At 42.3% G+C, this 16,393-nt stretch overlaps 1 protein-coding gene across 2 annotated transcripts; it reads right to left on the bottom strand.

Annotated features, from left to right (window-relative positions):
• Positions 1-595: 595 nt before the first annotated feature.
• On the bottom strand, positions 596-16,178 carry acss2 (acyl-CoA synthetase short chain family member 2). Of its 2 annotated transcripts, XM_040192445.2 has the most exons (19): positions 15,305-16,178; positions 13,137-13,332; positions 10,368-10,459; positions 10,143-10,246; positions 9,968-10,040; positions 9,506-9,581; positions 8,991-9,102; positions 8,129-8,176; positions 6,780-6,917; positions 6,086-6,256; positions 5,324-5,457; positions 5,091-5,223; positions 4,827-4,883; positions 4,321-4,401; positions 4,114-4,222; positions 3,675-3,743; positions 2,733-2,909; positions 2,386-2,460; positions 596-2,287 (listed from the first exon to the last, which is right to left on the bottom strand). In XM_040192445.2, exons 1-19 carry the CDS (start codon positions 15,429-15,431, stop codon positions 2,160-2,162), a joined length of 2,100 nt encoding a protein of 699 aa, XP_040048379.2. In that variant the 5' UTR covers positions 15,432-16,178; the 3' UTR covers positions 596-2,159. The 2 variants fall into 2 exon arrangements, with proteins under 2 accessions (XP_040048379.2, XP_040048380.2); XM_040192446.2 differs by lacking the exon at positions 8,129-8,176.
• Positions 16,179-16,393: the final 215 nt, after the last annotated feature.

Raw genomic sequence — 16,393 nt, 5'->3', positions numbered from 1 at the left:
AATAAATACCCTCAGTTATACATCATATTTCTTGAGTGTGCTTGGCCTCCCTCAGCTGGATTTCTCAGGAAACTGCTGCCAGCAAGTAGGAGGGAGACACGTTGGTATCAGAGAGCGTCGGGTTGGACATAAAAAGTTCAAATCAACCAACCGTGGCACTTTGCACGGTTCCTCCTGCCATCCCGCAGGGTTACATGTAGACTAGAAAAGCGCTCTACAAGTGCACTTACTAAGAGTCTCAGCTCCGTGTAACGTGACGGCGAGCAGCTCCCCGTCGCCCTGTTGCCATAGTTACGTACAGCCGGGGTGAGGAGTCGGTAGAAGGACGCGCGAGGATGGATATGTACATACAGAACCGGATGAATAAAAGGTTATTAGGTTTCTTTTAACATGCAGTGAATTTAAAACACACACAAGCACAACACTCTGTAAATTCTATTACACCAGAATGTTCCCGCTGGCACGATCGCTGTTAAACAACCACATACAGTTTGGAAATGGTGAGTCATTAACCTTTCAGTATAACCATTCCAAAGACACATCACATAGTCATCACGATGAGTCTATAAAACAGCCAGGAGCCAGTGACAGAGGATGAGAGGCAGTAGTCATGTCCGTTTACTGTCATTGCATACACGTTAATACAGAGAAATAACAACACAACTGAGGATGAACAGAGAAAATAAAAATACAAACAGATGAATTCTCTCTCCTTCCCTAGTTATTGTACAAGCACACATCAAAATCTTCTTAATCAAATATGCAGCTGCACCTTTTTTCCCATGGACATTATACAATTATTAGCTTTATACACCCAGCCAAACAGTTATGTATGTTGGCACATTGAAACACAAACAGCAACCAATTTAAAATCATGAAAAGCTGATGAGATTGATGTGAGGTCCTGCTTCTGGTTCAGTGCACTCAGAGAATTTGCTCAAATCGCAGCTGTGACATCAGTCAAGAAGAAATATGGCAACTACCTATTTATTAATATTAGTACCATATCATGATCCAAAATAGAGGCGATTATTTGACTAAATCCAAATGATACTTGCATGATAACAGCAATCTGGGATTGCGTTTGCTAGCTTACCAACATGGAGTGTAGAGACACGGGGGAGACGTCCGTCAAATCCTAGACGAGAGGCTTGTTCTCGTGTTTACAGCAAACTCACGTCGCTAGCTCACCTAACGCCACATCGCTTGCCGTAACGAGCGCCGGCCTCTCCTTTTCGGATTAAAAGATGCTCATTTTTTTATTCTGGATCAACTGTCAATTTGAGAGGATATAGTAAAAGAAAAATCTATCTTCCACATCAGCGCTGCAGCTGGTTCGGAGCGGACGTGAGCGGATTGGACCATGTGACGTGACGCTGGGAGAACTTTCCCTGATTCCACCGAACCTAAAGAGAAGCTTCTAGAGCAGCTTCAACACAAAGAGGAGAAAGAACGTACGAGCGGAGATAAAGAGGAATCCTACAGCAAAAATCAGGCGGATTAAAAGAGTATAGAAAATTATAATAGAAATTAGAATTATAATAGAAAATAAAAGCTGTAGCTACTATGGCAGCGAGGGAGGGGAGAGGACCGCATGTAGAATTAAACAGGCCAGTTACAGGTAGCACCTCGCATTAGCCTCACTCCAGTGTAGGGACACTTTAACTACGAGCAAACCAATGTAATGAAACAGAATTTACACTTTTACCCAGCTGTTAGGCAGCCGACGTCGCTGTGCGCTATTGGCGAGGATAAAAGCAAGCTACGTGTCAACAGAGTTAGACTGCAGAAGGGTCTTTCACAGAAAACAACCTCAAGCTTTTGGCGGTCATACAGAGCAACGTCCAACTCTGTTGGGAACACATATGGGTCAATGGACGTGTGTCCTTCTGCTGCCAAAATGACTACTACTACATTAGTGGGGAAACGTGAGCAGACAGTCTCTCCCTCCTGCGGATTTTTCTTACATTAAAAAGGACAGTGGGGTCATTTTAAATACGGACTCTGCTGCACGCCGGCCACCCCCATAAAGGAGCTAAAAGGTTGTTCCTGGGATTCCTCCTCCTCCTCCACCGCTTCATCATCTTCCCACGGTTTCCTTTGTGGCTGCTGGTTGTGTGGCGGCAGTCAAGGCCTCCGCGCGAGGATCCCGCACGCCGTCACACGGACATGCGGCAGCGGTTCTGGAAGAGCTGCTCCACCACGGAGGAGTCGGCCAGCGTGGAGATGTCGCCCAGGTCGCGTTCATCACAGGCGATTTTGCGGAGGACCCGCCGCATGATCTTACCTACGAGCAGCAGAGAGGGGGTGATGGTGAGAGCTTTTTTTTTTTTTTAAGGTAGCTTTTTATAAAAGGTATCTTTTAAAGTAGTTTTCCTTCTTTACCAGATCTGGTCTTGGGGAGTGCTGGAGCATTCTGGATGAAGTCTGGTGTTGCGATTGCACCAATCTTCTCCCGCACTGTAAAGTTGAATTTAAGAAAGGGTTAGGAAACTAAAATTCAGGTTTCCCTATCCCTACTCCATAAATGTTATGCAGAATATAACATCATCATCTTTGCAATTAATAGTTTGGAAAAAAACTTAAATAAAGCACTTTTCTTTTTCATATCTGCGCAATGGGTATCTGATCTGTGTTTCAGTGGAGACGTCTGGTGTCCCATGAAGCTCCTGGAAGACTTAATTAAAGAATACTTTGACGGATCCCTTCCCAACTAAGCGGTCTTCACCAACCTTGTTTTCTCAGCTCTGCCTCCAGCGTCCGGTTGAACGTCACTCCGTCCGTGAGGGTTACGAAGCAGTAGAGGCTCTCGCCTTTGACAGGATGAGGTCTGCCCACAACGGCAGCTTCTACAACGGCCTGGTGCTCCACCAGAGCCGACTCCACCTCCGCTGTACTCAACAAGTGACCTGCAGGGGAGAGAGACAAAGAAAGTTTCAAACAAACAGTAACCACCCCCCAAATACAACACACACAAAATTGATTTCAGTATCAGGGCCACGAGAGTAGGGAGAATATCCCCAGTGTTCCCTGAGAAGGTCTCGAAAGTGACGCAAGCAACGCAAGCCTCCCGCAGCGCACCAGGCTGCGATTGGTCTGCTAACTACGTCCTTTACGGAGTCTCACATTTCCGCTTTCATAGCCCGATACCGCCATTATTAAAACAAAAAATGTTTAAGAGAGAACGGATCAGATTTAAGAACTTTTGTCGGAAGAAATGCTTAAATATGAGCGCTTACACAAGCCGTCATTGGCGGGTTGTAGAAGCGGGTTGGATTCACGGAGGGAGATCGGCGCAAACGCCGGTTTGCCGGTCGAGAGGAACAAGTTGTGGAGGAAAATACGGGACAAATGTGTCCGCGATGAAAAGCAGCAGTGGCAATGCACGGGGCAATAAAGTCTATAATAAATAAATAAACGTGACTCTCTAGGTTGTCTTCAACAAAAACACGTTACTCCGCCTGTTGTTCTGGCGGTGAATTGCTCTGCAACACACGCAGAACCATGAATTGAAACGAGTGCGTCGACGCAACGACGCAGACGCAAACGCAGAAGCATGCGCCAGCCTTAAGGCTCATTTTGTGGTGGGGATTAACAATAATTAAAAAGAAGCCAGCGAAACAAACACCTCATTTAGGAAATTAAAATGAGATAAGCTCAGGGCTGCTTCTTACCAGAGACATTCAGCATGTCGTCTATCCTCCCCGTTATCCAGTAGTAGCCATCCTTGTCTCTACGGCAACCTGCACATTAATAACGTAAAGTTTTCCAAAGCTTTCAGCAGAATTTGTTAGAAAATAAGAAAAGAAAATACTGAATCAAAAAAATAGATAAAGGTAATTGAGTAGACTAGAATATTTGATAGTATGCGAATATATTGATAAAATATTCAAGCAGTACAATAAACAGTCCGTAGCAAACAGAGAAGATTAATAATAATGAACGCAACAGAAATTTACCGGGGAAAAAAAGTCACAATCCGAACTTTGTTTAAGATTTCAACTGCATCTAAAAAAAGACGGCATCCTAAGGACAGCCCGGGATGAATGCTGCACCGATATAGAGCTTAAGAAGGACGTGCGATGATATTTTTCTGTCCCCCTGGTCTCTCACCGTCTCCCGTCACGTAGTATCCAGGGAACTTCTTGAAGTAGATGGTTTCAAACCTCTGCTGGTTTCCGTACACCGTTCTCATCATGCCGGGCCACGGCTGTTTGAATACCTGTTCAAAGGAGGAGGAAGCAGGATCGGATCAACGCACATGAGGAGGACAAGGAGAGAAGGATCCTTTTCAAACGTGGTGGTGGTAATCGTCCTGACCAGGTATCCGTCACTCGGCCCCTCCAGCTCCTCTCCAGACTCATTCAAGATGGCTGGTACCACTCCGAAGAACGGGAACGTCTGGAGAACAGCAAAAGAACAGATGTTTGTCAGAATTGGGTTAGATGAGGCAATCTGGGATTTACTGCCAAGCCCTTTGTCTACATGTCAAACAAGTAGCACGTTAACCAAAACTATAGCGTTTTGAACCAAAGATCTATATCACAAAGTTAGTAATTTCTTCATATTATGGTTTCATCAATGAGCAAAATAGTTATTATTGATATTATGTCAGAGGGCTAATCAATAAATCATTCAATTTAAAAAAAGGGTTCCTTTCATGTCGTTATTCCAAGTTTGAAGTCTAATCCCCCTCAAAGTTAGAATGAAAATCTCTTTAAAGCCTTCCTCACTGTATCGTGATGTTTTAATATGTTACCCTGGTGTCTCAATGTTGTAGTATAGCAGAGTATTCAGCGTGAGTATTTTGTACGTCATTCACTCACAGCAGATCCGGGTTTCATGGGTGTTGCTGCAGGTAGAGGAGTCAGCACATGGCCACCCTGAAAACATGGAGAAACGTTGTTATCCATCATGTTGAGAGCAAACCGTTGGCTGGCTTGCCTCCTGCTGGCAGCTGCAGAAGTCTGCAATCACTGCTTCTCAATGAGGCAGTTTGGAATAAAAAGGTGGCGTCACTTTGTTTGGGTTTTTCAGCAGCAGCAGTTCAGTTTTTTTCATAAATCGTATACCAGAAAGTATTAACTTACAGTTTCTGTCTGCCAGAAGGTGTCAACGATAGGGCATCTCTTCTCCCCCACCACGCTGTAGTACCAATGCCAGGCCTCGGGGTTGATGGGCTCTCCCACCGTCCCCAAAACCTTCAGAGACTCTCGCTTATACCTGCAGATAGAACGTGGTTTAGTACAGAGACCGAAATCGCAAAACAGACAACTAATGAGCAGCAACGCTAGCGCGCCAGCTCGAGAGGGTCGCGACTCACTTCTGCACCGGCTCTCTGCCGTACTTCATCAGCAGTCTGATTGCGGTCGGCGCCGTGTAGAACTTGCTTACGTGATATTTGTCCACAATCTCCCACATGCGGCTTACGTCCGGGTAAGTAGGAAGGCCCTCAAACTGAAACACAAACAGTACGTTGAATCTAAAAACCTACGTGAACAAAAACGGTAAAACAGAGAGATTTTTAACAACACATTTCAGACTGGGGAGTTTGGATTGTATCGTTTAAAAACATACCTTCTGTTTAGCCCAAATTAGTATTATTACATTTATGAATTCAGTCCAAGGCTGCAAGTGATAATCATTTGGCTTAAAAATATCAGGAAATGGAGAAACGAGGCGACTGTTAGAAATCCAACAGGGCCCTCGATGTTTTTTTAAGATATACCATTTTATAATTATAGAAAATGACTATAATCTATCAGAGCAGGTGTGTATTTTTTATAAAATGATCAATAATCCAAAAAGTTACCATTGCAACTGATATTCAATTCAGTTTCAATTCCTGTTGGTCATTTATGCAAATTGGAAGCTCTCTGCAGATACCGAGGAGAATAAATGCAAATTTAATTTAAAACAAAAAACGCCGGCGTAGTGCGGACGCTTTGTGTAAACGTAGCAAAACAAAAGGGTATTAGTGTGTACGTACTAAATCTTATTACATGTGTATTCAAATGAGCCCTGGCTTTTGGTGGCAGGTGGAGACGGACGTAACCCGCAGCGGGACACTATAGGGAGAACTCACCAGGACGCTGGTGGCCCCGTTGGCCAGCGGGCCGTAGGTGATGTAGGAGTGTCCGGTGATCCAACCGATGTCCGCCGTGCACCAGTAGACGTCGTCAGGCTGGTAATCGAATACCAGTTTGAAGGTTGTGGCGGTGTAGAGCATGTAGCCGCTGACTGTGTGGAGAACTCCCTGCACACAAGAGAAGTCAAGCTCGCTAGTTTGATAATTCTACTTTTTTGTTTTTTGTAATATCTTAAGTAGCAACAAAATAAAGACCGTCTTTTCTAGACACAGATTAAAATACAAAAAAGGTACAAATCCTGCTAAATTTCTTGTTGGAGGTTAAAAAATAATAATAATTTAAAGTCAGGTCACATTACGGGGCTGTTTCAAATGAGTTATATTTTCTGCGACAGGATTAAATACGGGGTTACAGGAAATACCAGTTAGACAAAAGGCGAGGGTTGAGTTAAGCTTCTCCGAGATGTGTATTCATTGTGCGGTCTGAGAACTCACTGGTCTAGTGCACGGATCCAACAAAGGTCTGTTTTATAGAGCAAATGTTTGTAGGCTGAATGATACTTTAAGGTGTGACCGCTTACCGGTCTGGTCCGGGTTCTTTTCACTCAGAAAGGTTTCACTCACCTTATGTTTGTTAATTAAGTAAATTTGTTTGCCTGCGCTGGCGTGACCGTCACAAACAGAACGTTACCTTTGGTTTACCGGTGGAGCCACTGGTGTAGAGGATGAAGAGAGGATCCTCAGAAGCGCACCACTCCGGTTCACACTCGTCTGAAGCTCCACGGACCAGAGCGTGCCAACACAAGTCCACCTCGGGGTTCCACGGGACCTGGTGTGTGTCAAGCACACACAAGCACAGATAGGACGAGTCAACACCAGTGATCAATGAGATCTTGGTCAATCGGTTAGCAAACATTTGAAACAAGCTACAATCTAAAAAACACAAAAGTGAAAGGCAATTAGTTCGGAGAAGAGTGCAAGACATGGAAAGTCTGTGGGTCTGAGCGACAGTGAATAAAAAAACAAAGTTACAAACATTTAACATCTTGTAACAGATTCTTTGCGGTTTCAATGAGTTAAATGTGTAAACAGCTTAAGCAATGCAGTGCAGCTTTTCATTCTTGTAAAAAACAAAATCTTTTTGGACTAACCCAAAAATGAAAGAGGAGAGAAATCAAGTTGCGGAAATAGGAGCTAGAGAGAAAGAAATCTTTCAAATTACTTTAAATGTTTTTGGATCAATCTCATGTGCTAAAACAAAAACAGTGAGCTCCTTTCAAACAGATAATCGACCCAGATGAAGTCATCACTCCCCAACCCCCCCCCATAATACTCCAATCTTTACATCAAACAAAACATTACCAGTGAAAGTTAAATTAGTAAGAAAAACACAACAACAAAAACACAGCAGGTCACTTTGAGCTGTGTACAATTAGATAAACTGTGCAACATGAAGGGAAAGTTCACGAGAGATACAAAAAGAGAAAGATGTGTTAATACACAGTCCAAGCTTACAGGATATTTTCATTTCATTCCGATTCATTTTGACAGTCCAGAAAACATCTGAGAACGAGAATATTTGGGAATATTTATAATCCTTTACGAAGCAGCATTTCCCCTAAACTTTATGTCTAAAACAAACTAACTATTGTTTCATTGTTAGCAAAGTCATCGCAAAAAATATCAGTAATTTGTTTTAATATTCGAAATTATAAAATATATGTTCTCACGTTCACAAATGTAATCTGAATTATCTGAAATCACAGGAACAACAAACTGCTGGTTGTGGGTAAAAACAATAAATCAGTATGAACAGTTCCTTACTTTTTATCAGACGAATATAGATAGAATCAGAGATTTTAAATGACCAAAGAAGCACAAAGTTATTTATTCACTTGACCCAAAAACTTCTTCTTACCATGTTTATTGTTTTTACCCTGCAGTGTAGGTATGAAAATTCTACTTGTGGGTAAAATATTGGTTCAAAAAGCACAAACCAAAAAGGTGTTATGGGGGCATTAGGGGAGGGAATGAAAATACCTGCGGTACAGGATGTGATTTCTTTACTCTCCCTGCCTGTTTCTCCTGCTGGATGGGAGGGAATGAAAGGAAGAAGAGCAGGAGGAGGAGCAGGAAGAGGACGAAGGAGAAGTTAATGAAGGAAAGTGGTTATTTTTAAAAAACCCAAACAGGACAAAACTGAAAGAAAAACAGGGTCCACAACATCCCCTCAGGTTGAGAGGTTTTAGGAGCTCAACCAAAGCAATAGTGAGGAACAGTCCTTCATTCTTACCAGACTACAGCAGGAGGCTGGTTGGGCAGATGTGCTATACGGAGCACATTCAAAACATCTGACATTTAGCTAAACAAACGAGAACCAAAACTTGTCACGTCTCCTGTTGGATGACTCTTTTACTACAGTACGTGAACTGTCGTTTAACTGGAATGGTTCATAGTCCAAAGAATTTGTATTAGTTAATATCAGTCAAGTGTTAAGGGTTCAGCCAACATCTGGTAGAAAAGAAGCACATGTGTCTAACTGACATCCAGGTACCAGGAACATTTGACGACCGCGTTGGATCGATTCTATGTTGTTTTGGGTCATTTCAAAGGATTGAAAAATGAAGAATATCAGTAAAAAGAAAGTACATTAGTGTGAGAAGTATTTTTTACACGTTAGTACTGACCTTACACATGTCTTACACATGGGAGAGGCAAAGCAATGAGGTTTTCTTTGACAGAAGGCGAACATAAATAACAGAAACACAAAGCATGGTGGGACTGCATGATGATTCAGTAAAGCCAAAGATGGTCAAACTGTTGTTGCAGCGATTCTTTGGACCGGTCTGGAACGGCACATTTTTTGGGGGGGGGCGGGGGAGGGTTTTAGTTTATGGTTTACCTGCAGATCAGAGCAGGGGCGTTTGGCGGGAGGAGACTGAGAGCCCAGTAGTGTCTCTTCTGCTTCTTTGGACAGATGTTTCAGCATTATACACCTCTGAATAGAGAACCCTCTGCACAGAGACATGACACGGTAACAATTAGCATCTGATTCCAAGTCAGCGCATGACCTCGATGTTCAGTATGCTTTGTGTGCAGACATTAATGCATCACGACAGACATTTCCCGGGCCTTCATTCATTTAACCCTTATTTCCTTATGCCTATTAAAGATGGGACACATGGGTGGGAGTTTTTATGTTTTACCAAGGTCAACCTATAATAACCTGTGTAGCTAAAACGCAGAAACACAATAATTAATTGTATGTAATTCCACAATATTTTGTTACTGTACCATTATGATTTATGTAAATGTTACAGAAAGAGTTTGAGTAAAACAAAGCTGTGAGAGTTTGGGTTTGAGGCTATGGGACGATATACGTCGATAAGTGCGTGAGTGTTTCTCTCCACAGCTTACTTCTCTCTGCATTTCTGTAACGCTTCGTCAGCTAAGAGCTTCAGGTTGATCAGCTTATCTCCTCGATAGAAACCATCTGAGAGAATGAGACATAAAAACATGAGATGAACAAATAGATGATGGAGAGAGAAAAAAGCGACGCCTGCAGTGTCATTGGGTGGTTACTAACTAAACTAAACCTTATCAGCTACAGTAGTAAAACTCAAAGGCCTCTATTGGATAACTGAGCTTTGTTTCACCATTCACGCTTTCATTACTTTCTTCACGAGGTAATAAAACTTTAACCACACTGCCGGTCAGAGAGAAAGACACAACTTTCAGTTACTTTTGATTTCCACAGCTGACGTTGACTCAGATTGTGGTGCCGTCACGATCTTATTAATTAGCTCACTGTGGTAAAGTACGTCACTGACATATTGGTAAGTTAATGGGATTTGATTGATTGATCAGCCTGAAACCCACCTGCTGTGATGAGCAGCGAACACTGCGAGTCCATGATCCTCTCACACAGAGACTCTGCAGAAAAACCTGCAAACTGGAAGCAGCAACACACGCGGAATTAACACTCGTATTTCATCTCAAACTGCCCAGAATTCATGGTGTTGGTAGTGTTTTTCTTGCAGAACTTTTAACTCACCACGATGGAGTGAACGGCTCCGATGCGGACGCAGGCCAACATGGCGACGACCAGCTCCACCACCATCGGCATGTAGATGGACACCGCGTCGCCCTTCTTCACTCCTGCGGACAGGAGGTCAAAAACTCACGCGTGAGCATGTAAAAAGCAACAAAGCACCGGAATGAAAGTAACTTGGACACAATTTTCTGTATATTGCGACTGAAAGGTCTGCTGTGAACGTACCCTGAGACTTGAGGACGTTGGCGAAGCGACAGACCTTCTGCAGCAGCTCTCTGTAGGTCACCGTCAGCGCATCACCGGGCTCGTTGCCTTCCCTAGAACACACATACAGTCCAACCCATGATCAACCCAATGCATCAGCTCCACTCCAGGGTCCATTAGTTAAGACCTGTTCCTGAAAGAAATCATGCATTTTCATATAGATGTAAATGTCTACATAATATTACTACTTTTCTGTTCCATTCCATTGTCCGGCTGCACGTTGTTGCTCCTACCAAATATTTACAACGTGGGAATTTTGTAATCTTCATTAATTTAATCTGGATAATAATGTGTTAAGGAAAATAATAGAAACGGTATAAGTCAGAATCACTGTAATGCAGCCTTTAAACACAGCAAATACCTTCATATCCAAAATATAGGACACCATATGGTCCAATGTCATAATAGATATGATATTGCATATTTAACCACATTTTACACAAAAGTTTAAAAAAAAATAAAAAAAATCTAACCTCCTCCTCCAGCCATATTTTAATCTAAGAACTTCAGCCCAGTTGTGAAACATTTCAACTTCCTCCAGTTTCACAACGGGAAAGTTGTTAAAGAACAGCATGCTTGCAAAAGCGTTAGTCAAGGTCACACACACACACACACACACACACACACACACACACACACACACACACAGTTGTGACAGCTCCGCCTTTTGTTTGTGAATCTCGTCTCTCAGCATCAGTCAACAGACTGTAAAACATGTGGCCAAACTCTATGGTCCTATTAGATATATGATACATTGGGGGCGTAAGGGAAACACTGCTCTCAACACAACACTTTTACCCACAACTTCTGACAATAAGATAATCAGCACCGATAGAACCAAACAAGGTCATTTCTCACCTCCACCAAACACAGGCTCTAAAGTTGAAACCAGTTTTGAAAAATCATTAGTAAACTGCCAACGACAGCCCACTACATTGTGAAACTATCAAAAAGGTCAACACGGAAATTTGGCCTAACCAGCGGTATTTATTTGATTCAGAAAAATGATATATGATGTCACCTTTCACAGGCTCAATGTATTGTTCAACACATTATTAATACATATATTGTGTAAAAAAATGTTAATTCACATTATTTTAAGATGCCATGAAGATGATCGGCCTGAAATATATCACTCAAAATGTACGAAATCAATTTTTTCTCACGCTCCTTTGTTGAGCTGCAATAAATCGTCTGTTAATCAATTGGAAAGCAGCATGATTTATTCCATTCATTGTTTCAGACGTTTTTCCAGCCAACTACGTTTCAAGTTCCTAAAGGTTGTGCTGCTGTGCTTCGTCACACGCGACAGAACATTGTGCACCTTTGTGTTTTGGCCTGTTTTTAAAAAAAAATGTAAATCCATAAACCAGTTGATGTCTGAATTTGGGTATCATTTTTTTGATTACACGTGCATTTGAACCATGCTGGAAATAAACACTTCAATGAAGGTCATCAGATGTGTTTCTTTAGCCTGCTATCCTATCGGGAAATGAGCGATAACACAAATGTATAAACATACACTGACTCATAAAACACACGCCTATAAATATACACAACACCGAAACCCGTTTTCAACGCTGTGGGTGTAGATGTCAAACACATTCTTTTGAGGACAACACTAAAAATAAAAAGAGACGACGTCAGACGATCAAACCGAAGGAACATTTAAGGAGCCCCCGTTCCCCCCCTCGGCTGAAGGAGGGGAGTTTTTGGGGCGAGAAAGAGAACAAGAAAGAAACAACTGGAGTAGAGAAAGCTTTAATTTCTCTTTGGGCAATCAGCAATTAAATGCACCACTGCTACCGTCGGTTTCTGTAGGATCTTCTTGGCCTCAGTCTGAACAGTGTTGACGTTGTCTTTGAGACAACGAGGCTCTGTTGCTGTTCCGACTGCAGAGAGAAGAATCTCCCTGCCTGTGTGATTGAGCCAGTTATGCGCATGCATCAAGAACCGGACAAACTAGGCGGGGGCATGATGGTCCCTTTTGGACTTGCGTTAAAATGGTGTGTTCTTAGTCGCTTTTGATCGTGCGATACACTTCAGATTCGTGGAACAACATTTTGAGGACGTCCCCTGATGCAGACCAACTAATTCTCAGAGATTGGATTGCAGATAAAAGTCAGAGATGGGAAACGCTTTGTGGCCCCACTGTTCCATTTAAAACAGGCCCATCCGCTCCCCTGGACAACCCTGCTCTCGGTGTGGTGGGGCTGCATTCCTCTCTGCGGCCTCACCATCATCCACATCAGGACACACCGTGGGCCAGAGGCAAGAGGAGCGCTGAAAGAGGGGGAAGGGGCTCGAGGGGGAAAAACATGAAAAGAAGTATCGCTGCGACGGAGTGGCTTTTCAGGACAAACGGGAACTAGTGCCGCAGAATTAATGAGAAGAGTGCGAGATTGAGTGAGAAAGGAGGGAGGTTGATTGCGGCTCCATTCATTCGATCAGCTGGAATTCATCCCTGTTGTTGTGTTCGGAGAGGCAACACCCCTCACAAAACAACACACACACACACACACACACACACACACACACACAAACACTAGCCAGAGATCTGCATAACTTTTAAACACAGTTTCTCTTGTATTGGTCCATTCACACACAATATTAAGATACAACGAAGTCATCAGTGAAAAACAGTGTGTGTGTGCATTCAGTGTGGCCTTTTGTTACACACACACACACACACACACACACACACACACACACACACACACACACACTAACCAGTAGAAGGCCACTTTTTCGCCGAGCTTCCTCTCATGGACGTTGCGGTCGAGGATGTTGTAGCAGATATTGGTGGAAGCTCCTTCCATAAACTTGATGAATATTTCTCCTTTCGTCACATCGAAGTTGTAGTCGAGGAACGGACCCGTGTGGTTGGTCTTCCAAAAAAAATCTTTGGCAATGTCCCCCCAGAACTCTGCAGGACACAAAGAAAAAGGACCAAGGAGGCCGGATTATGAATACGTTTGGAATCCCACTTTGAAGATGCTCATCTCAGATACATTTGTGAAGTCCTACATGGTTGATAGTCCTGCATGGACTCATGGGCGTGCAGGACTGTGGATTATTTTTTTTTTGATACAATGTTTTAAAATTTAAGTGGAAATAATGCAAAACACAATTGTAATAATGTAATTACAATTATAATCTGTATATGAAGACTTTTTTAATTGCAATTAATCAATGAATAGATTAACATTTAAAATTACAACAAATTAAACTAAGAAAACAAACTAAATATTTAAAAGAAATGAGTCATATTATTCGTCATTTATTTTCTATAAACTCAGATTACACGCTAACTAAAACTAACAATATTCATTCATATATTAAGATATTGTAGACTATTTACTAAGTTAATTTGTTAATGAATTATTTGGGGGCCATAGAGCCACAAATGAAAGTTAACTATCAATTCACCATTTATTATTGATGGGTTATCATAAAGTGTTGCCAAAGATAATTAACCACATTGAGTTGCATACACATTTGTGACAATACAATGATTTGCATCTTTAAAACCGTTTTGGATTTCTTGCTTCATCATCTTTTTGCTTAAGACAAGATTTATCTTTTTGTGTAATTAATAGCTGTGCAAATATAAGTAGATTATTAAACTGTCAAACTACCAGTTAACAATTATTTCATGCTTTATTAAAGATAGTTCAAAGTATCCCTTTGCCCCTTTTGTGATGCACCCTGAAGACGGATTCCCCAAGCAGGGAAACTTGTTTGATGCATCTGAGGTACTTTTTACGGTCTCTAAACTTTGAAGAAAATGACACGAGCAGCTGTTTGATTAACAATAGCTCCACAGATGCAGAGCCTCCCCCTCCTGCCTGCTGAGATTAGGAGAAACACGCCGCCTCCAAAGGCCATGTTGCTTCTTTAACACCAGAGTTACCTAAATAAACAGATCATTCTCACAGCACAGAAGCTGGAATCAGAGGAAATTGTTGCATAAAAGATAACTGAATCAATACATTTAAGGTCGCAACTAACCAACCAAGTGGTCCAAATATTGTCTCTAAAAAAACTCTGCATTTCGTCCAGCTGGAGGACATTTACTAAACGTGCAGCGTCAGGTGTTGAGCACCGAAATCGACACTTGAATTGTATGATTTTATACATAAAAAACAAAATAATCAAAATCCAGAATCAAAATCAAAGCCTAAGAATGCCTGATTCTTGCAGACGTCCTTCGATAACATTCTGACGATGTTGGATGTAAGACGCGGATCTGATTTTTATTGAAATAACTCAAACACGTGTTTACTTTAGTAGTTAAAGTAGTTAGAGGTGGCACCTCTAAAGCATACCTGCACCATCACTTCTAAATTAAATGCTTTAAAGCTTGGAGTCGGACAGCGTGTTCCAGGTGTACTTTTTATTGAAGTCCTCTATACTTGATTGATTAAGAGTGGAAGTCCGTTTCCCCGCATTTATTCAGCATCAGAATATACTGTAAAGTTTCAAAAGTGCTCATTCTTCATCTTCAGAATGGTCCGTTTTAGAATAACACATTTTACAGGTAAATGTTATTAATCGCTTGAAATAATAAGACCTAAAGAGAGATTTTTTATTTTACGAGGTTGTGTTTATTATCCATTTATAGGTATGCCTGTATTGTTCGTCCATCTGATAACAATACAGCAGTACATGTCACTTAGACATCGTATTAAATAACCCTTTATCCTCAATTCTAATAGTGCATTACATTGTAATATTAATGAATTAATAATTTGTAGTTGCTTTATAGGAGTAGTATTAATCAGCAACACGAAATCAGCAACACGAAATCAAATACATGGAAATACTCAAGCAAGCAGCCTACGAGTATCTGCAGTTCCTTTCACCCACAGGGTGTAAACACGGTAACGTGGGCTTACCATCGGGGTTCTCGATGGACTTCAAGTAGAGCTCTTTATATATCTCAAAGCTGGGGATGTGAGCCGTCTTCTTCAAGTCCTCGGACCCGTGGAAGACGTTTTCCTTCGGCACTTTGTCGGGGATCATCTCGAGAGACTATCGTGCGGCTCCTTGGATAGCTAATGTTAACTGAGAGGCGAAGCGGGACGACCAGCAGCGGGTATGTGGACACTCGCTTTGCCAGGTGACCCGTGCGGGCACTGCGGGACAGGGGGAGGAGGCTGCGAGGACCCTCTTTCAGCTGCAGAAGCAAAGCAGCGCAATGAAGCAGCGCCGCTGCAGGGCTAGCGTTGCGCTAGCTGGCAGTGAAGTTCATTAACACTTCCTTGTTTTGCAGGATTCTGTCCCGTTTGTAAAAACAAAGACGAAACGTTGGATACGTGTTTTTAAAAAAGCCGCATTTACAGCAGCTGACGCTACGGTTGTGAAGCCCGAGGCTCTTTAGGGTGCAAATCCAGATGGATTTGTCCCGTCCTGGTAGCGCTAAGTTCTGCACGCACGGGTGAGAGTGGGTGTCCTGCTAACCGCTAAGCTAACAGGCTAAGCTAGCTCACGCCGATAGAAGAGGAGGACGACCCGAGACGAAGCGCATCTGTTTTTAGCTGTATAAACGTAATGTTTTTTATTGTTATTCAATAATAATAAATTGAAAGCTTGCTTTCAGTCAGCAGAGTGTGTTTCATGGTGTCCGGGAGGCTCGAGGTGAACTGTTTTAGTCCCAGCGGTGACAGTCGCCTTCCAACTGCTGCCTTTTCTGCTTCTGCTTTTTCTTCCTCGTTTTGTCAAGGAGAACGCTGAACTCCATTTGCCCCCTGTCGGCCAGAAGCCAATCAGAGCCCGCGCTGCCTTCAGGTACTCCTCGAAAATGAATAACTACAGTGGTAAACGCTACCGTTCGTTGCGTTCAGGTGAACTCGGTTATTGTACAGGGTAGTACCAATAAATAGATAAATAATCCAAATGAAATAGTGGATTTTCTTGTTTTAATCTATGTGTTGCAGTGAGATGCAGTAAATGACATGTTGTGTGGAGCCCATTTAAAGAACAAT

Source organism: Gasterosteus aculeatus, chromosome 2, assembly GCF_964276395.1.
Source record: "Gasterosteus aculeatus chromosome 2, fGasAcu3.hap1.1, whole genome shotgun sequence".
Lineage (NCBI taxonomy): Eukaryota > Metazoa > Chordata > Actinopteri > Perciformes > Gasterosteidae > Gasterosteus > Gasterosteus aculeatus.
This window is presented reverse-complemented; position numbering and strand designations above follow the sequence as displayed.

Excerpts from the sequence above, each read along its gene's own strand:
- acss2 (XM_040192445.2), bottom strand. The coding sequence starts at position 15,431 with ATGATCCCCGACAAAGTGCCGAAGGAAAACGTCTTCCACGGGTCCGAG. Across the intron at positions 10,041-10,142 it reads GAGCCGTTCACTCCATCGTG|TTTGCAGGTTTTTCTGCAGA; the intron begins GTGAGTTAAAAG and ends TGCTGCTTCCAG. Across the intron at positions 6,257-6,779 it reads GCTCCACCGGTAAACCAAAG|GGAGTTCTCCACACAGTCAG; the intron begins GTAACGTTCTGT and ends TCTTGTGTGCAG.